Below are 27,648 nucleotides of genomic sequence, written 5' to 3'. Positions count from 1 at the left end.
CTCACTTTTTGGATGGCTCTAGTTTTTAGCATTTTTTCCCTTATGTTAAGCTGAAATCTCTCTTACTATCAACTCCATGCTAGAAAAGATGCACAAAGTGATTTACAGAGTACTGAACTTAGAGTCAGAAGAATTGGTTTTCAATCTTTTCTTCACCTATTTTATGACAATTACTAATATTGATAATACTTTCCTCAGAGCTGTTGTAATACTCAGATGAGATCCTTTATGGGAGAGCATTTTTCAGACCTCAAAATTTCTGTACAAATGTAAATTATTATTACTTCTTATTTCTGCTCTCCAAGACCAAGTCTTCCACCCACCAAAAAAAAGCTAATTTCTCTTTCGAATATTTGAATATAGCCCTTAAAGCATTTGAATATTATTTTATATAAATAAGTCTTCCTTTCTATAGCCTAAATATCCTAAATGTTTCAATTTAGGAGTCTTAGAGAATTGCTTGTACATCGAGTGTTGTGACTTATTCAGAGTCACACTGTGTCAGAGACAATATCTGAATCCAAGACTTCCTGGATCCAAGGTTGGAGGTGACAAAAAAAAAAAAAAAAAACAGATTAAAATGTGATTGGGAAATATTTAACAAAATAAAAATATAATAAAACAGACAACTTTATGTTTTAAAACTAAGTCAGTATCACAAGGGATCCTTCTACACAGCTCAGAAGTTTTCAGTTCTATTTGAGTCTGAGACTCAACATGCTACCTTGATATTAAAAATAAATTTTATACTTCTTAACTTGGTATTAGAAAGTCAGGTGGCACAGTGGATAGAGTGCCGATCGTGGACTCAGGAGGACCTTAGTTCAAATCCAGTCTCAGAGATTTACTAGCCATGCCACCTTGGATAAATCACTTAATCCTATTTGCTTCAGTTTACTCATCTGTAAAGTATGTCGGAGAAGGAAATGGCAAGCCACTTAGTATCCTTTGCCAAGAAAATCCCAAATACAGTCCCAGAGAGCCGTCTAGCTAAAATGACTTCACAACAACAGCAACTTAAATATTTGAAGTTTTCCACAAACTGACCTCAGTTTATGTCTCTAGCCATTACTCCTCTACTCGATGGATTCCTCTATGACATCTTGATTGACCTCTCTTCCAGGATACTTTCCCTCTAACATGGCCTGAAGGTGAGTTTAAGGGTATCCTACCACATCTTGTTTCCATATACTTCTTAGCAAACCCATTAAATGAAACCCTCCATTTATTTTCATCAGTTTAATGTGTGCTATGGCCTAAATTCAGTATGGGGAAAATAAGTATCTCTGATCCTCTCAGGCTGGTTCTCTAATGAGGTCATGGGGGCAAGAGATCAAGACTTTACACCACAAAGCCAGTCTCTAAAAAAGGATGAAGCTGCTAAAAGCCAGTTTTAGCCATAGAAGAAGATATAATTCATTAATGACCATTTAAAGACCATATAACTTTTCATTGTCTCCTTTTATTGTTTTCAAAACTAAAAACCAATTCTACTCTCCCAAAGGGAATGGACTCTTTGTGCAATAAGTGACATTTATTTACCATCTCCCTATTCAGCATGCTGGGAATACAAAAACAACTCTTGCCTTTAAGAAGCTTCTGTTCTACGTGAGGGCCTGTGGCATTCACATAAATAAGCAAATACAAGGAAATATGAGATATGAAAAAAGCTTCCTTGAGGCAGTAGCACCTGAGCTGAGTCTTGAAAAAAAAAGATGAATATTTAGATAGATGGAAGGAGTGATATTCAGGCATGGGGTCAGAGAAGACACAAAAAGGATGAGGGAATGCCCAGTTGGGAAACAACTAGTACTTCTGTTTGGTTGGAATATAGAGCATGTATAGAGAAACAATATGAAATAAATAAGAAAAGGTCTAGTGGAGTCAATTATGGAGAGAAAAATGAAGAATACTTTGTACAAAGCAAAAGAAATTTTAAGTGAAAAAGCAGGTTATTGTAATGGGGGAAATCACAGGATTTAGACGCGGGACCAAAGTTTGAATTATAGGTCTGCTGCCTGGAATGAATGTGGCCTTTCCTCCCTCTGGGACTTAGTTTCCCTATTTGTAAAACAAAGGGGCTAATAAATTTATGATCCTATATCTGTTGATTTTTTTTAAAAATCTATGCAGAAGCTTATGGCATATATCCCTGTACAAAATCCATTTCAAATCTTGACATATTGCTTTTATTTTCTCACTCTCACTTCACCCCTAACAAAATGACAGGAATATGGAGTCACTGGCAAATGCCTATTAGCTCATTGATTGTTATTGTATGGTTTTAACAAGACTATCTCTGGGTTCCAGGAATAGTTAGAAGGTAAATTATTTGAGGGTAAGAAATAAAACTTATTTATCTTTGTATAATACACAAATACTAATGAAGTATTTCATTACTGAAATAAGGAATACATAAGGATTCCTTATATAAGGAACATGTAAGGACATAAGGAAAGTACTTGAATGTTTAATTATCAGATACATGTAAACAAAGTTAAAAGAGGATATGAAACTAAGATTGCCTACTACTTTATATACATATAATTATGCATATATATGTATGTATTGCATACAAATACACAGAGAGACATATATATCCCATTCTACCTGAGTCCATATCATCTTGTAATTGTGAAGTTGATTTTTTGAACCCTGGTGCCAGATTTTATATTTATTCCTATTAAATTTATTTTGTTCAATTCAGTACATTATTTGCCTTTCAAAATATTTTTAAACTCTCCTATATGACCCTATATACATAGCTATTCCTTCCAGATATATGTCACTCAAAAATTTGTCACAAATCTGCTGATGATTAGTTTGTCCACAAGATGGCATGTCTGGAACAGAGGAAAAGCTAAATTCTTAATACCTGCCTGCACTAGGTACAGATACCACATAGTATGTGCATAGAGTGCTCAAAACTTCAAAGTTGAGAACTTTAAAGGCCATCTAGTCCAATTTCTTCATTTCCCAGATGAGAATATTGATAACCAAAGAGAGCAAGTGACTTGCCTAAGATCTCACAGATCATATGTACTTTTTTTCCTTCCTTCTCCCTTTCTTTCCTTCCCAGCAACCACAAATGGCTAATACAAATTTGGTCTGCAGAAAAGATTCTGGGATGATGGGGATGTAGATCAGGCAATTCCAAACTCTCCAGATTTCACACACACACACACACAATTGTGCCTGAGGGCAAACACCAATAAGTGAAAAATAAGACTTGGAACAGAACAGGGGTCCTCTTGGAAAGACCCCAGGATGGAGGGTTAAGCCAGTGTGAAGTATAAACACCTCCAAGCTGGACTGAAACAGCAAACAAGAACCCTGGGGATAACTGGATCCCAAAGCAGCCTCAGCCAAACCACAGAAAACTTTCACCTCTCAGACAGTGTAGGGAATCTGGGGTATGAGTCTGGGAAGATTGAAGGGACCTATACTGACAAGGATGTTGTGCTACTGAGACATGGTCCTGGGTGAAAGAAACCAGCACAATTGGTGAGTGCAGAAGCAGTGGGGCAGGGATGCTGCTGGCTACAGGAATTCACAGGAAGGGAGAGTTCTTGGTTTTGGGGTTCTAGGCCAGAGGGGAAAACTGAAGTGAAGCAGGAGGCACCATCCCTCTCACCATAGGACTAAAGGAAATTACACTAATGAGATCTTAATTTAAAAAAAATGAAAAGTCAAAGAAGAAAGAATTCAACTATAATAAGTTGGTATGGGAATAGGGAAGAATGAGGTTCATCTTCAGAAGAAGAGACTGAAGTAAAAAAAGAAAAAACTTCTCCTATCCCACAGAATAATGTTTAATGATTGCCTGCCCAAAAAGAATTTATAGAAAAACTCAAAAAAGACTTCAAAAATCAAGTAAGAGAGATTGAGGAAAAACTAAAATAATAATAATAAGGACAATCCTAACCCCTCCCCCAAATCCAAGATTATGAAAAGAAAGCCAACCATCTAGAAAAAGACACCCAGTCTTAAAGCAGAAAATGACTCCTTGAAAATTAAAATTGGGCAAGGGAAAGCCAGTGAAGTTATAAGAGACCAAAAAATAATAAAAACAAAATATAAAGAAGAAAAAATAGAAGAAAATGTGAAATATAAGAAAAAATATAGATCTGAAGAACAGATCAAAAAGAAAAAATATAAGAATAATTGAACTACTTGAAAGCTATGACCCTAAAAGGAGGAAGAATCTTGATACAAAAATGCAAGAAACAAATAAAATTATCCTGAAGTAATCGAATATATATATATACATATATACATATATACACATACACATACATACCAAGAAGCGTATAGTACCCTTCAAAATCTATAAAGAAATAAGGGGGGATGGAATAGGATAAGGTTAGATATAGAAAGGTGTATAGATTAATAGGACTGGAATAAACTATTTAGATTAACGAAAAGGGGATAAAGAGGAAGGGAAAGGGTAACATAGGAAAAGATGGAGTACAAAGGAGTGTTAAATTAATGGGAGAAGGATAAGTATGTAGATTAATGGGAAGGGGATAAAGAAAAAGGGAAAGGATGGAGAGGGAAGATAAGGGAGGGATCCACAGGGAAGAGAGGCAGATGTAATAATCAGACAAGTTAACAAGTAGAGGTAAAGTAGAAGAATTAATAGGGATAGGAAATAAAATATATAAGCAAATACAATAACAATGACCAGGAGAAAAATTATTAGAAAAAAATCAGGGGAAGTAATCATCAATCTCAAACAAAGTCAAACTTTAAAAAGATACAATAAAGAGAAATCTATATAGTATGTATTCTTTTAGAAGGATATATATGCATATGCATATACATGAATGTGTTATACCATATATTGGTATATGTGTTTATGTATACATTTGTATATATATATATATATATATATATATATATATATATATATGTATATATAAATATATCCATGCTTAACTGAGCCTTCTTGAGGGAGATGGGCAAGAAGAAATGAAAAAATGATGAATAAAAGAAAATGTGCACAGCAGAGAACAAAAGAAAACCTACAAGGATGCAAAGAAAAAAAAAATGATCAGTTATGAGTTTCTGTCTCTCAATTTCTGTCTCTTTCTCAACATCCGCCTCCTGTTCTCTCTTTCCCCTCTCTCTCACGTTCTTTCCTTTATTCTCACATCTCATTCTTTCTCCTCCTCTCTATCTCTCAATTTATCTTAGGGATAATTTCATCCTTCAAAAGGTGGAGAACTCAACAAGGGAAAATTCTATGTGGAATCTTAAATCTCATCTTTTACAGGAAACCTTTCTCAAACCTTTTTGATTTTAATGTTGTTTCTCTGCTAATTACTTCCTAGGTGGATAAATATATAGTGTTTGGATAAATATGTATATAGTTTATCTATTTGCATGTTATCTCCTCAATTAGACTGTAAAATCCCTTGAGGGGTTTTGCCTCTTTCTGTATCCTCAGCAAAATACCACAGTGCCTGCCATATGGTAGGCACTTAATGTTTATTGATTCTTCTGATTCTCTGTAATAGACAAGAATTGATTGGTAGGTGCTAAATTGAAATGATGGGGGAAATAATCATTCTCTTTTAGAGTTTGTGAAAGAAAATAAGAGGAAATTTGGCCATAGTCTGACATGCCTCCTAGATTTTGGGAAAGCAGATTTTAAAAGATTCAGAGGAAAGATAAGGTTCTTTGAACTAAAATGTTATGTAGGAAATTACTGCAGAAGGCATAGGAAGTTCTAAAGAATAAAATTGTGCAGATATAAAAGAAAAACAATTCCTATGAGGAGAAAAAATATTTGTTTGAAGTGACCAATGTGGATATATAGGAAACTCACCACCTAACTTAGATTTTTAAATGCACAGAATTAGGAGAAGCAAGGACAGGTGGTACAATCTTAAAAAGAAAAAAATATCAGGACTTCTAAAGCAGAGAATGAGCTGTGTCTGGTGAGAAAAGCCAAGAACAACAGAAAGTGATTTTTTTTCTAGCTATATTGGGAGAAAAGGGAGAATCAGAGAAGGGATAGGACTTTTGCTTGAGCTGGATGGGATAACAACTGATAACAAAGCTACTTAGTTCTTATATTGCTTTTGCTTCAGTTTTCTCTACCAAGAATAACTTTTGTTCTTAAAATGATGCAATTAATATGATTAACAGGAAGTTGATGCCCCTGTTAAGTTAGGAGTTAGTATGAGAACACCAAGTCGTCCTTGATGACTTCAAATCACCTCACCCAAATGAACTACATTCTTGAATAGTCAAAGTACTCATAAATGTGATTTTGCCAAGCCACTATTAGAAACATTTGAAAGCTCATTGATTACAACAACAAAGTAAATATAACAATGCAAAATAATGGAATACTTCCCCCATCACTTTTGCAGAATTGAGACAAAAGATATAGATATAGAACAATGCAAATGTCAAAAAAAAATTATTTACTGATCAATTTTGCCAATTTTTTCTCTTTCTTTAAAAAATAGATGTTATAGGGTATGGCTCTGAGAGGGAAGGAATGCAGGGGAGATTTGAGCAATGTAAAAAACAAAAGATATTAAGAAAATTTATTTTCTTTTTTTTAAAAATAGAAGGATAGTGAAAAGAGGAAAAATATCACAAAATTAGAGAAAGGCAAATGTTCTGATTCCCCCCCCCCCAAAAAAAAGTTTGAGAACATAGACTATAAAGTATAAGTCATTAAACTTGATTTTGATTCCTAGGAAGATTCTAGAATTAATCATTGAAAAGATTCCCCCCTTCCCCAAACATCTTAAAAGGAAAAGGAACATTCCAAAGAGTAGCATGATGTTGTCAATAGGAAATACCAGAGGACCTGCATTTCCATTTTTGTCAGGATTTAAATGAGGGGCTCATTGAAGTTCTGGCTATAGTTCATCTAGATTTTAGCAAAGTTTTTCATAAAGTATTTCATGCTATTCTTGTGGAAAAGTTGAAAAGATGTGGATTAGATAAGACTAAACCCAGTAGATTCAGAACTGATTAGACCAGCCATAACTAAAGATAGGCGTTAAAGATTCATTTTCAAGTTTGCCATTAGTCTTTAATGGAATACCCCCAGGGATCTGTGCTTAATTCTGTGATGTTCCCCATTTCCATTGATGATTTAGATAAAGGTATAGATATTATACTCTTCAAGATTGCAAATGTTGACAAAATTGGGAGAAAAGCTAATACTAGAAAAATAAATCAGCTCTGTTTAGCAATAGGAGAATCAAATGATAGAGCTCTAATTCAACTGTGAGATTTCCTACCCCTTTTCAATGTTGGAGTATAATCTTAAATCATTCCAACACTTTATAATAGAAACCAAATTTGCACTCTTCACTTGGGATGATGGGTGGGATGGGTGTAAACAATTTATGGGATGAATGTAGAGAATCACTTGGTTTATTATGGGAAGGGTGAGAAGGGAGGGTACTTTGAAGAACTTAGAATTACATAGGCACATGAACTTTACTGGATCTGATATATAAAAAGAAAAAAATTAACCTAAACTATCTTATTGGCCTTTTCTAATAGACTTCAAGCACTGACATTTCTCTAGAAGACTGGAATTCTAAAATCTCAGTAATTCAGTTTTCAAAATCATAGATATAAAAGCTACAAAGCTTAAAAAAAAATTATGAAGCTAGAAAGGCCTGAGAGCTATTCTTCATCTAATCATTATTTAGTCCCTCACTTTCCTTATGCCCCATGGCAATCTGATAGCTGAAATGGAAACACAGGAGAGAAATAACTATTCTAAAGAAGGAACAAACAAGAAGGAGATTCAGGTGACCCCATTAAAGAAATTCTTGTTTTTGCTTCTGTTGACAAAGGTTGCCAGTGCCTCAGTTCCATTATCCAACTCCTTTCTGGCAAGGACACAGGAGACACTGCCAGAAACAAATGCAGGCTTTAATATGCCTCCCTGATGATGAAAGAAATATTTCTTGATTTTTCTTTCTTCCTTTTCCCTCTAGAAGATGGTAGTCCCTTCCTCATACCCTCTATAATCAAATCTTCAAAGCTATCTAAAGACTTAAAACCTTTAACTGAGCTAAAATTAGGGGACTAGTGAACTTTTACATAACTCTTTTTTTTTTTATAACTATCCAATTGACTATTTACCTCTACATGTATATATCGACTTTAATATACATTACTGGATAGTCATTTCCTATATCTAACTTTGACCTTATCAGCTTCAACTTAAATTTAGTTTTTCTATTTCTGTCCTCAGTAAAAAGAAGAAAAGAATTAAGGAAGGAAGAATTTATTAAGTGTCTACCTTGTGGATCATTTTGATCCTCATATCAACCCTGGGAAGTGAGTACTATTATTATTATTCCCTTTTTAGTTAAGGAAACTGAGGCAGACAGAGGTTAAATGACTTGCCCAGAGTCAAACAGCTTCTGTGTCTAAGGCTGCATTTGAATTTTGGTCTTCCTGACTCCAGACCCAGTGCTTTATCCACTGTGACATATGTAAGAGATTTGGATAAATTTTCTCCCACCTTTAATCTTAACATCAAGTGCCCAAGAAAACTTTTCTTTCATTATTCTTTACACAATAACTTACCTCAAATTGGAGTTGAAATGGTTATTACCAAGAATTCAGGGACAGAGCTCAAGTAGAAATTGCAACTTTAGTAAACAGCTAAATTCTTGACCTGCAGAAATTCCAAATGAGATTCTCAGACTAAGAAGAATCCCAAGCACATAGCCAGAAAAAAAATCCAAGGTTTAACGATAAGATCTTGGCAGAACAGATGAGACATGTTGATGCATGAAGTACAGCTCGGTGGGATAAGCAAGTTAAACTGGATAGACTGTGCTGTTGTCAAGGCTCAATGAGGATCTAAAAAGAAAACAGTTATTGGGTTAAAAACTAGGACAGGAGTTTAGTGAATCCAGTTTGCATCCTACACTTGGAAGATGCAGTTTAGTAGAGGTTAAAAGTGACAAAGTCTTAACTGAAACTCATTGATATGGAACACAAGATAACTGGAAAAATTCTTTGATTTCTCATTTAATTTCCACTTGCCTAAATGTGTTCTATCTGTGTAAATCAGATGGCAATATTTTCCACACAATTTGTTATGAAGGAGTCGTAGTCTTTAGCTTTTTAAACATGTGTAACACTGAATTTTTAATAAGTCTGAAGGAGCTAATAAATGTTGGATATTTGATGGCTAACAAGTCTCTATATTCTCCTCTCCTTTTGTGATATAAAACCTCTTCTCTGGCAAGAAATATTAAAATATTTTCTAATTCTTGTACTAGTAAGCAATTAATTGGAGAAAAGTATTGGCTAATTTTAGGCAATTCAAACTAATGCCATCTAGAAAACCTGATGGGCTTGAAGCATTGCTGAAATTTGAGAGCTCAAACCTAGAGTCTCTTCATTAAATGAGTAAAAAGTATACATTCTCCCTACCTAGACATACCTGACTCTTAGGAAGAAACTGACAAAATATTGAAGGTTTCCACTGACCATTCAAAAGAACTGAGGATTGAGGTCAAAGATAAAAAAGGACCTCAATAAATAAATGCACAAATAAATAAATAAAGGGGAAAAAAGCTGTGTGGTTCTGGGCGAGTCACTTAACCTTAATTAATTCCAAAAAAGTGAAGGGGGGGAGACTTCATACAAAATAGATGCTCATTGAATGGAGAACTGCTAAACAAATACAGGAATGTGATCAAACATTACTAAACAGAAAGAAACAATAAATATTAAGAATACAGGGAGGGAAGGGAAGACATAAATTGATACAAAGTTAAGTCAACAGAACCAGGAAAAATATGTCCACAATAACAACAATATGTACAAAAAGAAAAATGACAAAACAAATTACAATTGAAAGCTATGTAATTTTAATGACTAAGCTTGATGGGGAAGAGAAGATATGAGAATGCACCTCTCTTCTAGGTATAAAATACAAAATATGTTCCCAAACGTGTCTGATGTGTTTACCATTTTAGGGGAACTTTCTTTCCCTCCCTTCTCTGACTCTTTTTTTCTTTATTCTTTGTTGTAACAGATGATTCTCTGAGTCCAAGATAAGGGAGGAATATGTTAGGAAATGAAGATGATATAAAAACAAAAGATATTAATAATTTTAAGTACAAAAACTAGAATTTAACATTTAAAAACAAAATAAAAAGAACTGGAATGTTTAACTTGGAGAAGAAAAAAATTACAAGGATCATGATAGTTGTCTTCATATATTTGAAAGACCATCATGAGAAAGAAGTACTGTCCTCAATCTAATTAGTCTTAGTAGAGAAAACTCAGAGCAATGGATAAAAGCAGATTTCTGTTCAATGTGAGAAAAAATTTCCTAATAATATAAGCTGTCCAAAAGAGCCTCAGGATATAGGTTCACCTCTCTGTTTCCTGTCACTGGAAAGTGTTCCAGAAAAGACTGAATAAACTTGTTTGGAATATCATAAAGAAGAGACAGTACTGAACTTTTCAGGAAAATATGCAATCAGAAAAAATCAGCCAAAACCACTTCCTACTTGTCTGATTCTTGGCAAGACATTCAGCCTCTCTAAGCCTCAGTTTCCTCATTTGCAAAATGGGAATAATTATAGCACTGACTACAAAAGATTTTTGTGAGGAAGAAGAAGAAGAAGAGAAAAAGGAGGAGGAGGAGGAAGAGGAGAAGGAGAATTCAGGATAATCAATGAGTATATATGAAGTGTCTTTTATGAACAAGACACTATTCAAGGACTAGGAATGCAGATTCATAAAATAAAACAATTTCCATTTCAAGGAGCCTACATTTTAATGAGAAAACTAGTATGTGTGTGTGTCTATATCTACATCTACATAAATATGAGAGGGTTAAGTGTGAGTTAAGGAGGAAGGGCACCAGCATTGGGAAACAAGAAAAGCTTCATGTAGAAGGCAGTATTTGAGAGGTATCATGTAGGAACAGAACAATTCTAAAAAGATGAGGAAAGAATGCATTATCATTATGGGTATAGTCAGTTCAAAAGAAAGATGGTGAAAATAGAGTATTGTGTATAAGAAACAATAAATAAGTTTGACTAGATTTTAAAGTGCAGGAGGGGGAGTAATGTATATAGAGGATGAAAAGGTAGACTGGGTCAAGGTTGTCGAGAACTTTGAAAGCCAAAGGAAAATATATTTTATCCTAGAAGCAATGGAAAGTTATTTGAGTTTGCTGAGTCAGAGAATCACATGGTGAGATCTGTGTTTCAGGAAAATCATTTTGGCTGCAGTGTGGAGGATGGCTTGAGGCAGGGAAACAAATTAGAAGGCCATTAAACTAAGGTAAGAAGTGATAAGGGCTTGAACTAAGGTCATAATAGAATCAGTTGAGGATAAAAGGTGTTTTGTAGGTAAAATTAGCAAAATATAGCAATTTTGTGTTTGGCAACATATGGGCTAAGATGAAAAGTTAAAGATAACAACAAAGTCAGGAACATGAAAGACCATAAAAATTATGGTACCTTTGGAAGAAATAGGAAAGTTTGGAAGAAGGATAGTTTTGAAAGGAAAAGGAAAGGATTTCATTTTGGTCATGATGAGTCTGAGATGTTTATGCAACATATAATTTGAAATGTCCAATAGGCAATTGTTAATGTGATATTGAAGCCAAATAAAGCTCAGAGGAGAGACTGGGGCTAGACACACACACACACACACACACACACACACACACCCCTACACGTGTTGATACATGTATACATTTTACTCATGTGTGTAAGTAACCCAGAAAGATATATAAATACACATAACAAATAAATATATGCATGTATGTATTTATAAATCATCTGCATAGAGGTAAATAATTAAATAAAAGGTAATAATAAATTAAATTAAAGAGGTAAATAATTAAAAATTAAAGCTAAAGAGATAGATATCAAAGTAGATAAAGTGCTAGTCCTGGAGCTTCAGATCATTATTAGTTATATGACCTTTGCCAAGTCATTCAAACTCTGCCTTTCTCAGTTTCTTCCACAGTAAAATGGGATTAGTAGTGCCTATATCCCAAGGTTGTTTCTAGACCCAAATGAGATAATACTTGTAAAGCACTTAGCATGGTGTCTGACCCTCCTTCCTTCTTTTCTTCCTGCCTTTCTGCTTTCCTTCCTCATGAGGTGACTGAGAGAAAAATGTATAAGAGGAGAAGAAAAGAGGTCCCAAATCAGAACATTAAAAAATCACCACAATTAGAAAGTGTTATATGGATGATGAATCAGCAAAAGAGTCTAAGGAAGAAAGGTCAGACAGTAGGAAGAGAATTATGAGCATCATAAAAAGCCAGAAAGGAGAGGGTATCCAAGAGAAGAGACCAACAATATAAAAAAAAAAAAATGCAGTAGAAAAGGCAAGAAGAATGAGGATTGGGAAAAAGACATTAGATCTCGCAAATTGGAGAACCATTAAAGAACTGAGAAATAAGTGGGAAAGAAGTAGAGGCAATGTGTATAGGTAGATTTTTCAGGGAGTTTGACTAAGAAAGGAATGAAGAATATAGGATAACTGCTTAAGGGAATGGTATGGTCTATTAAAGATGTTTTTCTTTTAAGGATGGCAGAGGAGATAGACATGTTTGAAGTTGGTAGAGAAGTAGGTAGGGAGAAGATTGAAAATTAGAGGTGGGTTGTGATTATTTGGATAATATGCTGGTGACAAACATCACTGCTAAAAAGTAAGAGGGGATGAGATCGAGAATATAGGTAGAAGATTTAACCTTAGTAAGGAGAAAGGGAACTTCATCAATATAGAAGATTAAAGGAAAAGAATAAAGAGTAGGGAGTTATATCAAGAACTGATATGAGAAGGGAAGAGTTCACAATAGATAGTCTCAGTGTTATATAAGGTTCTCAGCTGAGACAGTAGAAAAGAAATTAACAGAGAAGACATTTATTAAGCTTTTATCGTATACAAAGCACTGTGCCAAGGGAGAGGCCATTGGATTTGCCATGTAAGTCATTAGTGGCTTTTCAAAGGATGCTGAAAAATGCAACATACCCCATCTATTTTAACTATCTTTCCTGTACTTGACCCCAGTAGAATATAACCTTCTTGAGAGTAGAGGCTGCTTTTCATTTTTTTTCTTTTTGACTCTAGTACCTGGCACAATGACTTAACCAGAGTAGGTCCTAAATAAATGTTTATCTTACTTTTCTATTTGTATCCCCAATGTTTTGCAATAGTGTTTTGCATGTGGTAAGAGCTTATTAAATGCTTTATTTCTTCACTTATCCATAGATGGGTGAAAAAAAGTTTATGTCATTTGGAGTCTACAAATCATAATTTGAAAAATCCCAGCCTGTTTCAATTTGTTTCAAATAGGTAAGACAATTTCTATAGTGGAATGACTGTGCTTAGAAAGTAGCAATTTGTTGAAATATGTGAATAATTAAAACACCACAATGAAAGTAGTATGTATATACATCCTTTGGGAATGCATACTATCAGAAAGTATTTTACAATATAGGCTTAAAGAAGAAAATAAAAATTAGTTCAACTTTTGCACTATGAATACATAATAAATATTCCATGGTGTTGGTTGGGAAAAATACAGAAATGTAATAAATGCCCACCAAATATTAATAGAAAATCAATGGAAAGATGAAAGGAGCCCTGATTGAAGAGAAAAGGGAACAGTGCCAGCAGAAAATGAATGAAGTTGAGTATAGCTCTCAGTTCTCAATGCTAACTGAAAACCAATGACAATTCAAATCTAACCTTTCCAATATTTTAACTTTTATAGGGCCATAGAGTTAGACCTGGAAGAAACCTCAGATGCTATCCAGTCCAATATGTTCATTTTACAGATCAGGAAACTGAAATCTAGAAAAGACACACAACTGATGAAAGTTGAAAATGGATTTGAATTCTATTTTTAAGGCTTAGTCAAGCTAGATTTACTGTTCCTCTTCACTGTAAGATTTACTCAGATCACTTGGGCCACAATTTTATTATTTTTTAATACTCATTTTCCTTAGTTACATGTAAAAACAATTTTTTTCCTTTTTAAAAAAGGATTCCTCCTTCTTCCCTACCTCACTCTCCCATTAAGAAGGTCCATGTGAAGTTGTGCAAAACATTTCCATAAAAGTCATGTGCAAAAGAAAACATACATCTACACACACACACACACACACACAAACCCTCAAGAAAAAAAGGAAAGTTTTGTTGTTGTTTTTTAAAGGATGCAATCAGTCTATATTCAGACAATCAGTTCTTTCTTTGGCACTTTTCATCATAAGTTCTTCAGAATAGTCATGGATCACTATCTTGCTGAGAATAGCAAAATCAAGATCAGTCAGCTTTGCTATTACTTTGTACAGAGTATATTTTTCTTTGCTTGAACTTATAGAGGATTTTTCAGAGTTTTTCTGATAGCATCATGCTCATTATTTCTTTTAGAATAACAATATAATTTTTTTCCTGTGATTCAGGCAACCTCAGGATTTGTAACTTTGTATTGCATTGTAATTTTTGAATCATAACTCCACCACTGCAACTTCACCCACTACCCACATGAAGGAGAAATTTGTCTATAGATTTAACTTTTTTCTAGTAATTAACCCTATACCTTTGTCAACCCCTTTATCACCCATTTCTCAGAGGTATCTCATCTCAATGATTTAAACTATTATAGTAATTTCCATTACTTGAAGGCTACTCTAGTTGCCTGGGAACCTTTGTCTTGAAACTCAAATCACAAGGTTTGGCTGTGGTTACAGAGATTTCAGAAGGCAAGCTCCTAATGATATAATCAATAGCCTATAAGAAGACACACCTATATATAAGAAGACATACCTATATTTAAGATTTTGCTTTGCCACCTTGCCAATTGTTATTTTTAAAAAAATGACCCTGTCAGCCATCACTCAGGGTTTATAGTCCTTAAGAGGCCATTGACCCAATTTATTGATTACTGCTAGCCTAAATTAATAAATGACACTCAGAACCTTGTCTCTCAGTTTATCTTAATTTTCAAACACAATAGTTGATCACACAAGCAATAAGTGGCTGAAATAGGATTCAAATCTAACTTCTCTGAATATAATTTCAATGTTCTTCCCACTATCTCATAAATCTCTTTTGTCTTTTAATTTTCCCCTTTGAAAAGCAAGTGACAAGCAAAGCCCTAGGAGCTAAATATGGATCCTGGAAAGAAAGAACATCCTGATAGGAGCAGCATGGATTTTCTGAAAAAAAGGCAAACTTACTGTGTATTTGCAGTCATTCATAGCTACTCTGACAGTTGTTTTGGAGTCATAGGCTTTAGACTAAAAGTAACTCTGGGAGATCATCTAGTCTCTATTAGGGGAGAAAGAACTAAATATTCCAGGAAAGCCTATTTTGAACATGCATGTTCCAGGTTAGTGTTTCCAAAGGTAGGCATCCTTAGTAGAAGTGAAATAGGGACAATTACCAGTGATTTCTGATTTACTTACAGAAGAAGTTAAAGATTCCCAAGAGAAGTTGAGAGAATAGAACAAATGAGATGGATGAGTATCCTGAAGAGAGTTGTGGTTCAAAGACCCATGCCCAAGATATGGCAGTGATATCTTTGGGTTGGGATATGTTCTGAGGAAAAGGGCTCAAGAACATCCTTTACTTTTCCTTCTCCTCTCTGTGATCCAACAGGCATGGTTTATCCTAGTGAAGTTTCCTTGATGTAACAGATGTCCATGAATGAATAAAAGGGTCACTGAAGGGACAAGATGTAGTTCAGAGTAGATGGAATGGATAAAAAGGGAGAGAAAGCTAAATTACTCTTCTTTTGCTTCTGTTTTCTCTGACAAGGAAAATGAGGATAGAATAAAAGTGATTAATAGAGAATGAAAACTCAAGATTAGTGATCAGGAGGTAAGAGAACACCTAATTGCTCTCAGTGAGTTCAAGTTGTTACATTTGGTTGAATTACATTCTAAGGTACTGAAAAAACTGGTAGATGTGGATGGCTAAGAAAGAGTATTTGACAAATTTTGTCAATTCTAAGGAAAAGCAAATATTGTCTTCATTTTCCAAAATTAGTAACGGGGTGGTGTCTGTGGACTATTAAAAAGTAAGATATATTTCTATTTTAGAAAAAAAAAATTCTACATTAAACAGAAAGTAAACAGATTGATAAGCTTTTGTAGAGCAATACAATGGTCACAAAAAACCCATAATGGCTTCATCAAGCAAAGGTTATGACAGACTAACTCCATTTCCTTTTTTTGAATGAGTGACTAAATTGTTAGAATAGGGAAATGCTGTATTTTATTTAAGTTTATTTTAGCATGCTTACTTAGGTTTCAGTAAAACATTTGGCCAAGTGCCTTATATTACCTTGCAGAAAAGGTTGTGAGATGTGGGCTAAATGGGAGTCCACTTAATGGATTTGAAATTACTGAATTTCTTTTTTTTTTCCCCCCTCTCTTTTTTTTTTTATTTTTAAAGCTTTTTATTTTCAAAACATGTGCATGGATGAAACTACTGAATTTCCATATCCAAAAAATAGTCATTAGTAAATCCATGTGCACTTGGAGAGAAGTCTTAGGTGGGTTACCTGGATTTTCCTTTCAGCCTGTACTGTTTAGCATGTGAAGGCATAGAAAGTATGTGTCACATTTGAAGATGACATGAAGCTTTAAGGAAGAGTCAATACATTGAATGGCAGAATTATAATCTAAAAGAGACTGGCCATTACCTTAGGACAATAAGTCACATTGAAAAAGAGTTTATTTAATAGAGAAATCTTTTAAATTCTATCCTTGAATGAAAAAAAAAAGCACTTCACAAGTACAAAATGAACGTGTTGTAAGTTGAGAAACAGAGTTGAGCAAAGAGAGGTGTTTCAATAAACTGAAATTTCAAAATGAGTCAACAGTGTTGCAAAATCGCATGCAAAAAAAAAAAAAGGCATAGCTTGTAACCAAAATAAGAAATGTAACAGTTTAATTATGCTCTGATTTAGTCAATCAACTAACCATCAGTAAATATCACATTTAAGATAATCATAGAGAAGGGATACATTAACAAAGGGATTGGGTTGGGGGGAGGACTAGAGAAATGATCTATGAGGATTAGTTGAAGAAATTGGTTACGTTTAGTCTGGAAAAGAGATTTAGGTAGGACATGATGATAGTCTAAGTATCTGCATTACTCTCACATGAAAGAACAATTAGTTTTTTTGTATTTGGCCCCAGAGAGCAAGAGGAAGAACAAGACGTGAAAATTGTATTAAAGCAGATTTAGATTAAATTTCCTAACAGCCAAAACTATCCAAAAGTGCAATGGGCTGCTTTTGGGGGCGCTGTTCTTCACTCGTGGTCTTCAAGCAGAGGCCAAAAGATCATTTGCGTGGTAGAGAAAATCCTTGATCAATTATGAGATAGACTAGATTACATTGGAGATCCCTTCCCAATCTGGGATTTGGTGATCTTGTTTATTTGCAAAGAGCTCAAAGTTAAAGGACCTAACTCCAAACCTCTCTGATTTTTACTCTTCTGATGTTGGACAAGATTACTTAGCTTCCCTGGGTTTCAGTTTCCTAATATTTAGTCAACTCAACAAGCATTTATTAAACACCTTTCTTAAGGGTACCAAAAAAAAAAAAAAAAGACAAAAAAACAGGAAAAAAAACCTACTTCTTGTCCTCAAGGATTGAACATTTTAATGAAGGAGCCAAACAAGATAGATTTGGGATCATTTGAAGGCACTCAACAGATGCAAAGCATAGCATTATGAAGGACCAGGAAGGACTTCTTGCAAACAGTGTATTTTTTCCGCAGTTTGAGGGAAGAGAGGGGGCGGAGAGATGAGGAGACCAACATCCAGGGAAAATGCCCAGATTTAGGAGGTATAGTATCATACAGAGGGAAAGCAGGGAGTTCAGAGTATATTGTAGGAAATAAGGTTTAAGAATTCTGACTGAAAAGATAAATTTTTTTCATTGTTTTTTTTTCAGTCCTATGCACTTTTGAGATGATCTTGGCAAAGACATTGCAGTAGTTTGCTATTCCTGCTCCAACTTATTTTACGTGACGGTCAGGAAGACTCATCCTCCTGAATTCAAATCTGGCCTCAAACACTCAGTGGTTGTGTAACCCTGGGCTAATCACGTAAATGAGGATCACGTGAGGATGAGGAAACGGAGGATAACGGGGCTCAAGGGGCTTATTCGGGGTCCCCCAGCTAGATGTCGGACGTCACGTTCGCACGCAGGAGGATTGCTCTTCCTGGCTCCTGGCCCGGAACTAGCCGCGGCGCCGCCGCGTCCTCCTGAACAGAAGGGGCTATTTTACGACAGGCTTTACATGTCAAACAAAGGACTTTACGTTTCATCTACAAGTACGTGGAAGCTACTGGAAATAGAAGACCGTGACACGGCCAGAGCTGTGCTTCAGGGAAATCAGTCTGAAATCCGACAAAAGGAAGGCCTTGGATTAAATGACCGCCAAAATCCTCTCCTTCTAAAATTCTATAATCCCTATGTTCTCCTCTCTCTAAATCTTGTCATTTTACTACCTTCAACGAAAGCGCAGAGAACTGAGAAAGCAAAGGGCTTAAGGGCAAGCCTCCCCGGGGTCCGACCTCCGCCGCAAGCAAGCGGAAATCCATCTAGAAATTCGTTAAGCCCCGCCCCCAACTACGGTCCCTCCCAGAAGCCACGCCCCCGCTCCCATCCTCCAACCCCGGCGCTCCTAAATACGAACCACGGAGATGGAGGCCTCCGGATTTCCTAGAAAAGCTCCGCCCCACTAGCTCCTCTTCCCCGTCCCCGAGTCCCATTGGCTGTGAGTAGGCGGGCGGGGCGTGAGCATCTCAGGACCCACCCCCTCTCCCGCTTCTCGACCACGCCTCTCCCCGGCGCTGTGCGGCCAGCCCGCGTGGTGCGACGGGGTGTCAGTACGGAAGGGAGCCCCCGGGCCGCTCCCGGAGCTGGCGCCTCCCCTCCGTGCCGCCGCCGGGCACTCTGGCGGCCCGTGGGTAAGCGCCCGTCAGCCCTTGGAGCGGGGGTCGCCCGCGGCCCTGTATCACCCGGTGGGTGAGGCCGGCTTACCCCCGTTTGTGGTCCGGTCGGTGGTCCCTCCGCGGCGGTGGGTGAGTGAGGCAAAGCCGTGTGCTGTCCTTTATCCTGTCAGGCACTGATGGAGCCGGTAAATCGTTCAGTGAGTCAGTCAGCGCCCCCTGCCGGGGGGCGGTTCGCGCAGTCACGTTGCCAGGTTCGGCCTTGGTCACTCGCAGGTCGGCGGATCGCTCGCTTGGGTCGATGGGCTCCGTCAGCGGTCATTGTTCTCTCGGTCAGACCGAGTAGGTCAGTCTCTTCTCAGCCTGCCGGCCGGACGGAGCACTGCTCAGGCGGCCCTTCAGCCGGAGGCTGGTTCCCTCTCAGCGAGTTACACGGGGCCCCCCTCCCCCCAACCAGTCACACTCTGGTTAGTCAGCCAGTGTTGGGACCATCCCTCGGGTCAGCCCCGCTCAGTTCTTCCGCGGAGTCAGTCAGTGGATTGGTCGTTGAACAATTTCTTTCTTCATTCTTGAAGGAACTCTTAGCGGGTCAGTCAGTCTTCCCCTCCCCCCAAAACCAGTCAGTCAGCAGTTGTTACAAACATCTGTCCATCCTAAAGAAGAAAATACGGCAAACCTATACTGGAAGCAGATCTAGTTTATAAAATAAAGAAGAAAGGAAATTGTTGATACGGAGGTTAACTGATCGATCCACTTGGGATGATTTCCAGACTAAAGGAGTAGCCTCTGACAGGTGATTAACCCCACCGACTCAGCTGACCAAAAGAAATGGCCGCATCGGTCCTGTGCAAAAGGGAAAATATCTGTGCGTACTAAGGTGGCATAGTGGAATGGGGATCAGGAAGACTCATCCTCCTGAATTCAAATCTGGCCTCAAGCACTCAGTAGCTGTGTAACCCTGGGCAAATCACGTAATCCTGCTTGCCTCAGTTTCCTCATCTGTAAGATGAGCTGAAGAAGGAAATGGCAAGTCACTCTAGTATCTTTGCCAAGAAAACCCCTAATGGAGTCTTGAAGATCAGACACAGTTGTAGTGACTAAACAACAACTATATATAAATACATGTATATCATTCTCTCTGAGTTTTTTTACTTCTCTTTTCATCATTAGTACTCTGATCAGAGTTCCTAAATCTTTTTGGAATTGGAATTGCTCAGAATTCTTAAAATTGTCTTTGTGGTATTGTTGTCTTATAAATTGTTTTGTCTTTCTATTCATTGCATCAATTCGCACAACTCTTTTCAGGTTTCTTTGAAAATATTTTTTTTTCCTGATGCAATTGGGGTTAAGTGACTTGCCCAGAGTCATACAGCTAGCAGTGTTAAGTGTTTGAGATTAGATTTGAACTCCTGTCCTCCTGACTACAGGACTGGTGCTCTATCCACTGCACCACCTAGCTGTCCCCCTTTATCCATTTCTTAAATCAAATGCTCTCATATGTATGTATATATATACATATACATATATACACATATATGTATGTATACACCCAAACACACACATACATATATATGTATGTATACACACACACACACACACACATCATACCTTTTTCAACTATTCCCCAATTGATACTCTTCATCCTCAGGTGAAAAGCCTCAAAAGAAAAACCTATAAACATTTTAGCATATCCTTAGTATTCATTTTGTTTAGAATTAATCCCTCCCTCAATCCAACCTCCCTCTAATTCTTCTTCCTACCCTTTCTGTCCTATTTCTATATTGAGTGAAATGTATTTATAAACCCAGTTACATGTATGTGAATGATTTTTATCAATGACTTGTACATCTAATGGTGTTAGGACAGTTTTTTCAATGAACACCAATTAGAGATTAGATAAAGTTTCTATTCGAGTCACTTAAAAATGACTTGGGTTACCTAGGTGGCACAGTGGACAGAGGACCAGCCCTGAAGTCAGGAGGACCTGAGTTCAAATGTGATCTCAAACACTTAATACTTCATGGCTGTATGACCCTCAGCGAGTCACTTAACCCCAATTGCCTCAGCAAAAAAAAGAAAAAAAGTTTCTCTCCAGATGTGTGTATTTTTCCCTCCTTTGAGCATGACATTCAAATAGCAGCAGCTTTCCCATTTTGTATAGCTTTCTACTCACTTATTCCAGTTGAGACCTGTTGAAGACTTAAAAGGCCAAGGTCTCCTATTGCATCCAAGGCCATATCTAGTCATCCTGATCTGTATCTGGTCACTGGACCCAGATGGTTTTGAAGGGGAAAGGGCCTGACATGAGTTAGCATCACTTCCCTGACGTCATGATCCTTTTGGAGAACAAAGGACAAACAACAGCACACTTATCCCAATAACCTTACTTTCTCTTCCCAGCTACCAGATTCCTCTTCCCATCTCTTTCTATTCTTTCAAGATCTTCAAGACATAATAAAACCATTCCCAAGACTTGTTTAATAAAATTCTTTTTATGACCATTGGTGATCATAGGGTTCAGAGGAGACACTTCTATCATCCCATATTAGAACATAAGCAGAGTACTCTTGTTTAGTCCCTTATTTAGGGGGACTTTATTTATTAGACCATAGATCATGGTTTGTTTGGGAGTTTTTTATGCTTCTTTTATGCACATTTTTATGTTTCTTTCACTCCTGTGTTTAAACTTCAAAGTTTCTACACAGTTCTGGTCTTTCCGTTAGAAACAGTTATCTTCTATTATCTATTTCATTAAAAGTCCATTTTCCCCCCTGTATAATTATATTCAGTAAAACTGAGTAAGTTATTCTTTCCTTTAAGTCTATATCTTTTGCTTTCTGGAATTTTCAGTTTTATAGTGATGACTGCTAAATCATGTGTGATTTGACTTGATTCCTAGGTACTCGAATTCTTTCTTTCTGGATGCTTGAATTATAATTTTTTTTTTTTCTGATGAAGATACAATGGATTTTGGCTATGATGTTCCTGGGAGTGTTTTCACTTTGAGGTTTCTTTGAGGAGATCACCAGTAGATTCTTTCTATTTTGACTTTGTCTCCTGTTTTTAAGAGATCTGGGAAGTTTTCTTTATGGGTTTCTTAAAATGCTGTACCAGATCAATTCTGATGGATGAGGCTGTTTTCAACTGCAAGATGATTGAAACCAGTTCCAATGGTCTTGTGATTGAGAGAGCCATCTACACCCAGAGAAAGGATTGTGGGAACTGAGTATGGGTCACAGTATCGCATTCTCACTCTTTTTGTTGTTGTTTACTTGCATTTTGTTTTCTTTCTCATTTTTTCCCTTTTTTATCGGATTTTTCTTGTGCATCATGATAATTGTGGAAATATGTATAGAAGAATTGCACATGTTTAGCATCATGATAATTATGGAAATATGTATAGAAGAATTACACATGTTTAACACATATTGGATTACTTGCTATCTAGGAATGGAAGGTTGGGATAGTTGGAATAGTTGGAATAGAAAGAAGGGAGAAAAAATTTGGAACACAAAGTTTTACAAGAGTGAATGTTGAAAATTACCTATACATATGTTTTGAAAATAAAAAGCTTTAATAAAAAAAGAAATATTGTATAAGACTGGTTTTTTGTAGTCATGGCTTTCTGGTAGTTGTATGATTTTTAAATTTGTTCTCAGTCAGGATTCCAGGTCAATTGTTTTTGCTATGAAATATTTTATATTTTCTTTTTTTTTAGTCTTTTGACTTTGTTTTTTACATTTATCTATTGGCTTCAATTTGATCCATCCTAATTTTCATATTTGTGGCCTGGACAAATCTGTTGATTCCTTTTCCAATTCTTTCTTTCTATATCCCTCATTTTTTTTCCATTATTTTCCCTCAAGCACTCTCATTTCATATATAAAACCATTTTTCAAAATTCTTGTTTCATCTCTTCAAGGAATCCTCTTTGAATTTGTTCCCAAGGTATTTTTCTTAAAGATATTGCTAAGTGTTTTAGAGGCATTCTTTTCTGGGTTTGTATCTTGATTATCCCTGTCACCATCATAGCTTTTTATGGTGGAATTTGTTCTGTTTGCTCATTCTTCCAGATTACTTTCTGACTTCAGATCTGATGTAAGGGCTAAGCTCTGCACCCTTTTGTAGGGAAGCTCCGGACTGTTCCTACTCTTGCTTTCATGGGAATATTGAATACTGTAGAGATCCTACAGGGATCACTCAGGCTGGGAACATTCAAGCTACCAGTGATCTGATTCAAGGCAAAATCTGATTCCTGACCCACTAATCTAAACTCTTCAAGTGCCTTATCCTGAGCAAGAGGTCCTACTGCTGCTGGACTCAGCTGGTAAGCTGCACTGGTTCCCTTTGGCCTGGGATTCCTATCCTAATTTCTCTACAGGCTTCAGACTAGACTGGAAGTTGGAACTGAAGCCCTGCTCTGCTCCTGGGCATCTCAGCCACACTGCTTGCTACATTTGCTCCCCTCTTGGTACACAGCCCCTTTCTTAGAACCCCAGCCCTGGGCACAAATCTCTGTCCACCAAGGATCTTTGACTTAACTTGGATTATAACAAAGCCTCCAATTGGTACCATTTCCTGCATCCTGGTGTCCTCTGGAGGGCTACCTCCTCTTGCCCTAGTTTATTATCTCCCTGCTTCCCAGAGGGTTTTCCTGACCAGATGTATCCCTAGTGTCCCCAGACTTCTCTGTCTGCTTCTCTATACATATCTTGGCCAGAAAAATGAACTCACAGAGACATTTTTTTTTTTTTTTTTTTTTTTTTTTTTTTTTTTTTGGTATTTCTCCATCAGGATTCAGTCTGGTACATTTTCTAGGTCTGTTTGGAAGAGTTGGTCATGGGGCTTGTACTTCTGCCTGCTACTTTGCCATGTTGGCTCTTCCCCCCAAGATATGTATATTTTTATCAAAAGAATATGCAGATTTCAAGTTTTACTTTATGCTAAATTAATTATTAAAATCCATAGTTCAAAATTTAGTTCTTTGGTTATATGCTTAATTTTATATGATCTTTTATTTGAATTATTGAAAATGAACTACTTTAGTCTGAGATCTGGCTCATCAAAAAAGCAATCACAATTCCCAGAAAAAAACAAAATTGTAGATCTTAACACAGCCATGATTGAAGCAAGTAGTTTGGGTGCTGAGGACTCCAGAGTGTCCAGGACAATAGTGAAAAACTTCCCAATAAAAACAAAAGTGAGGAGCTCATGAAAATTAGACAACAGGTGAAGAAAAAAAAATTTCATCCAAATGTGATGTGAGACTAGAGCTCAGAAGATTAGAACTGGATACAGAAATCGGAAAATCAGTTGCATAGAAATGATAATTGAATCCACAGAAGCTAATCATTAAGGGAGAAATAAAAAGGGGAGAACGCTCAGGATGGAGCTTTGAGGGATACCTGTAGTTAGTAGTTATGACTTAGATAAAGATCTAACAAAGGAAACTAAAGAGCAGTCAGACAGATAGGAGTAGAGGACCAGGAAAGAGCAGTGTCATGAAAATGTAGAGAGGAGAAAATATCCAGGAAAAGAATGATTGACAGTGTCAGAAGGTGCAGAGAGGTCAAAAGGGATGAGGATTGAGAAAAGGCATTCTATTCGGCAATTAAGAGGTCACTGACAATTTCAGGGAGTAGTTTCAATTGAAAAATGAGGTCAGAAGGGTTTAGAACAGGAGTGAAAGAGGAGGAAGTGGAAGCATTGAATGTTAACAGCTTTCTCAGAAAGTTTGGCTGAGAAAGGGAGAGAGATAGTACAATAGGATCAATTAAAGGATTTTATTTTGTTTTTTAAGGATAAGGGAGATATGGGAAAGATCTAGTAAGAAGAGACCGATAGTGAAGGAGAAAAGGGATGATGGAAGGAATAATCTGCTGGAGAAGCTAGAATAGAGTAGAATTGAGAGTGCATATAGAGGTAATTACCTTGGCAGGGAAAAGGGCTACTTCTTCAAGTGAAACATATGAGTCATTTGAGTTGAAGAATATAAGAAAAGAAAGAGATCTTATGGAATATCTTTAGTTTGTCCATATTGAGAATAATAATGTAATATCTTTCTTAAAGCATTTTTTTTTCTTTTAGGCTTACTTTAATTATTTCAGTACACAGACATGGACCTCCAAAAATCACCTCAGGAAACAGTACTTATTACAGGAGGAGGTGGCTACTTTGGTTTCCGGTCAGTACCTATAGAGGGGGGGAAAAAGACATTCATGGATTTCTTTCCTAAGTTGTTGCTTTTAATGGAAGAATAGAAAAAGTATAGCTGGGAGTTGTAATAATTTTGTAATACAGACTATCAGTTATGAGGTCATAGTAGTAATTTTGTATGTGAACTCACTACAAAGACCACCTTGGACAGTAAAATCCATTAACACATGTGTGTTCCACTTCCAAAAAAAGTCAGTATTTGAAAATCTAATTAACAAAGTAAATATAATTAGAAGTGTTTGTGTTCACATCAAAGGATTTTTTTAAAATAGATACCATAATAGCTTTTAGTTTTTTATTTTTTAAACTGAGAATGGAGGAGGAATACTGAAGAAAAGAGAAAATGGGGATGAAAGCATTAAGAACCATTACCTAAAGAACATCACTTGAAAGGAAATGCTATTCTGTAGTCATAAAATAAGCCAGTGATACAAATTTACAAATTATGTATTACTTTTCACATATTCAATATGTAAATGAGGTAAATCTGTAATTCCAAGAAAATTTTATTTAATTCACATTTCAAACATTAATCATTTGTTAATTTTACTAGAGACAGCATTGTAATTAATACTTGTGATGTTTTCTCCTTCTCATTTCAGTTTGGGTTGTACACTATGCAAGAAGGGTATCACTGTGATTCTGTTTGATATCAACATTTCTATTCAAGATATTCCCCGAGGGATGAAGTTGATATGTGGAGATATTCGCTGCATCGCCGATTTAGAGAACGCTTTGCAAAATGTTACTTGTGTTTTCCATATTGCTTCCTTTGGCATGTCAGGAAAGGAGCAACTGAATCATAAGCGTATTGAAGATGTCAATGTAAAAGGCACAGAAAATGTACTCGAGGCTTGCAGAAGGAAAGGAGTGTCAAGATTGGTTTATACTAGTACTTATAACGTGGTGTTTGGAGGCCAAGTTATAATGAATGGGGATGAATCTTTGCCCTATCTACCTCTTCATCTTCATCCTGATCACTACTCTCGCACCAAATCTGTTGCAGACAAAAAAGTACTGGAGGCAAATGGAACAGCCTTGGACAGGGGAACTGGTGTTTTGAGAACCTGTGTTTTGAGATCAGCTGGTATCTATGGGCCTGGAGAACAGAGGCATCTTCCCAGGATAGTGAAATATATAGAAAAGGGGCTCTTCAAATTTGTGTATGGAGATCCCAAAAGCTTGGTAGATTTTGTCCATGTGGATAATTTGGTACAAGCCCATATTCTGGCCTCAGAAGCTTTAAAAGCTGACAAGAAACATATTGCCTCTGGGCAGGCGTATTTTATCTCTGATGGAAGACCAGTGAATAATTTTGAATTCTTCAGGCCATTAGTTGAAGGATTGGGTTATCCATTCCCTACCATACGCCTACCGTTAAACCTCATTTATTTCATTGCTTTCATGACAGAGATGGTGTACTTCCTCTTGGGCAGGTTTTATAATTTTCAGCCTTTCCTCACCCGAGCAGAAGTCTATAAAACTGGGGTCACACATTATTTCAGCATGGAGAAGGCTAGAAAAGAACTGCATTATGAACCACAGCCATTTGACCTCAAGGAAGTAGTAGATTGGTTTAAAGCTGAGGGTCATGGTAGAAAATTCCAAAACTATACCTTAAAGCATCTTATTTGGAATGGCATGTTGATTTTCTTCCTAGCTATTGCAATTCTCACATGGTTTTCCAATGATCATGGTGATAGCAGTTTGAAAGATTTATTTTGAAAATTGTTTCATTTTATTTTCATTACTTCTTTTGAAGTTATGGCTAGGGGAAATGTAGTTATTTCAAAATTTGTGTGTGGGAGCAACTTTTTCGTGAGTTTCTCCCAAAGCAATTGTGCGTTTTCTCTCATGGCATATTTCAGAGCCAAGATAACATATTTTATTTAACATGAACTAGAAACATGAACAGGCATCATATTAGGTCTGCTGTGATTAAATTCTTATAAAAAGGATTAAAAAAATTAATAACTTTACAGTCAGATTTCATGGTGGACACTCTTCTGAAGAGGAAGTGAGCACTGAGAGAATAGTAGAATTGGAAGAAATTTTAGATGCTATCTGGTACAACTTCATCTACCCAGTTCAGGACTACCCTCTGCATTATCCCTACCAATGTTGATATGTTGGGCTTAAATAGCTCTTTTGATAATAAATTCCATATCTAATTCCATACTTGAACATCTCTAATTGTTAAAAAAAAAAAAAAAATTCCTATATCCAACAAAAATCTGTTTCTCTGATTTCTACAGGTTGATCTTCTGAGGCCTTAAGTTCTTGTTATCTAATAGCTTTAATAGCTTTTATCTAATATATTTATATATTAGATATATTTATAATAATATTTAATAGCTTCTAATATATCTCTCAGGGTCAACTTTTTTTAAATTCAATACTCTTTTTCCCTACCAGCTTATAAACCCCTTGAGATGAGAAACTTTTGTGCCTTACTTATCTATGTTTTTCATAGTG

At 36.3% G+C, this 27,648-nt stretch overlaps 1 protein-coding gene across 6 annotated transcripts; it reads left to right on the top strand.

The window, feature by feature from the left end:
• The first annotated feature begins 18,869 nt into the window (after positions 1 to 18,869).
• SDR42E1 (short chain dehydrogenase/reductase family 42E, member 1) lies at positions 18,870 to 27,396 on the top strand. Of its 6 annotated transcripts, XM_023494631.2 has the most exons (4): positions 18,870 to 19,089; positions 23,031 to 23,284; positions 25,045 to 25,141; positions 25,776 to 27,396. In XM_023494631.2, exons 3-4 carry the CDS (start codon positions 25,074 to 25,076, stop codon positions 26,896 to 26,898), a joined length of 1,191 nt encoding a protein of 396 aa, XP_023350399.1. In that variant the 5' UTR covers positions 18,870 to 19,089; positions 23,031 to 23,284; positions 25,045 to 25,073; the 3' UTR covers positions 26,899 to 27,396. The 6 variants fall into 6 exon arrangements, with proteins under 6 accessions (XP_023350399.1, XP_031807145.1, XP_003757905.1 ...); XM_031951285.1 differs by lacking the exon at positions 23,031 to 23,284 and having other exon boundaries at positions 18,870 to 18,975; XM_003757857.4 differs by lacking the exon at positions 23,031 to 23,284.
• Positions 27,397 to 27,648: the final 252 nt, after the last annotated feature.

Source organism: Sarcophilus harrisii, chromosome 2 (genome assembly GCF_902635505.1).
Source record: "Sarcophilus harrisii chromosome 2, mSarHar1.11, whole genome shotgun sequence".
Taxonomy (NCBI): domain Eukaryota; kingdom Metazoa; phylum Chordata; class Mammalia; order Dasyuromorphia; family Dasyuridae; genus Sarcophilus; species Sarcophilus harrisii.
Note: the sequence above shows the minus strand (reverse complement) of the source record. Positions and strands in the feature narration are given on the sequence as shown.

What these genes read in the sequence shown, in the direction of transcription:
- SDR42E1 (XM_031951285.1), top strand. Translation starts at nt 25,074, where the DNA reads ATGGACCTCCAAAAATCACCTCAGGAAACAGTACTTATTACAGGAGGA. An exon ending in GGTGGCTACTTTGGTTTCCG is followed by an intron (nt 25,142 to 25,775) that starts GTCAGTACCTAT and finishes TTCTCATTTCAG; the next exon opens with TTTGGGTTGTACACTATGCA.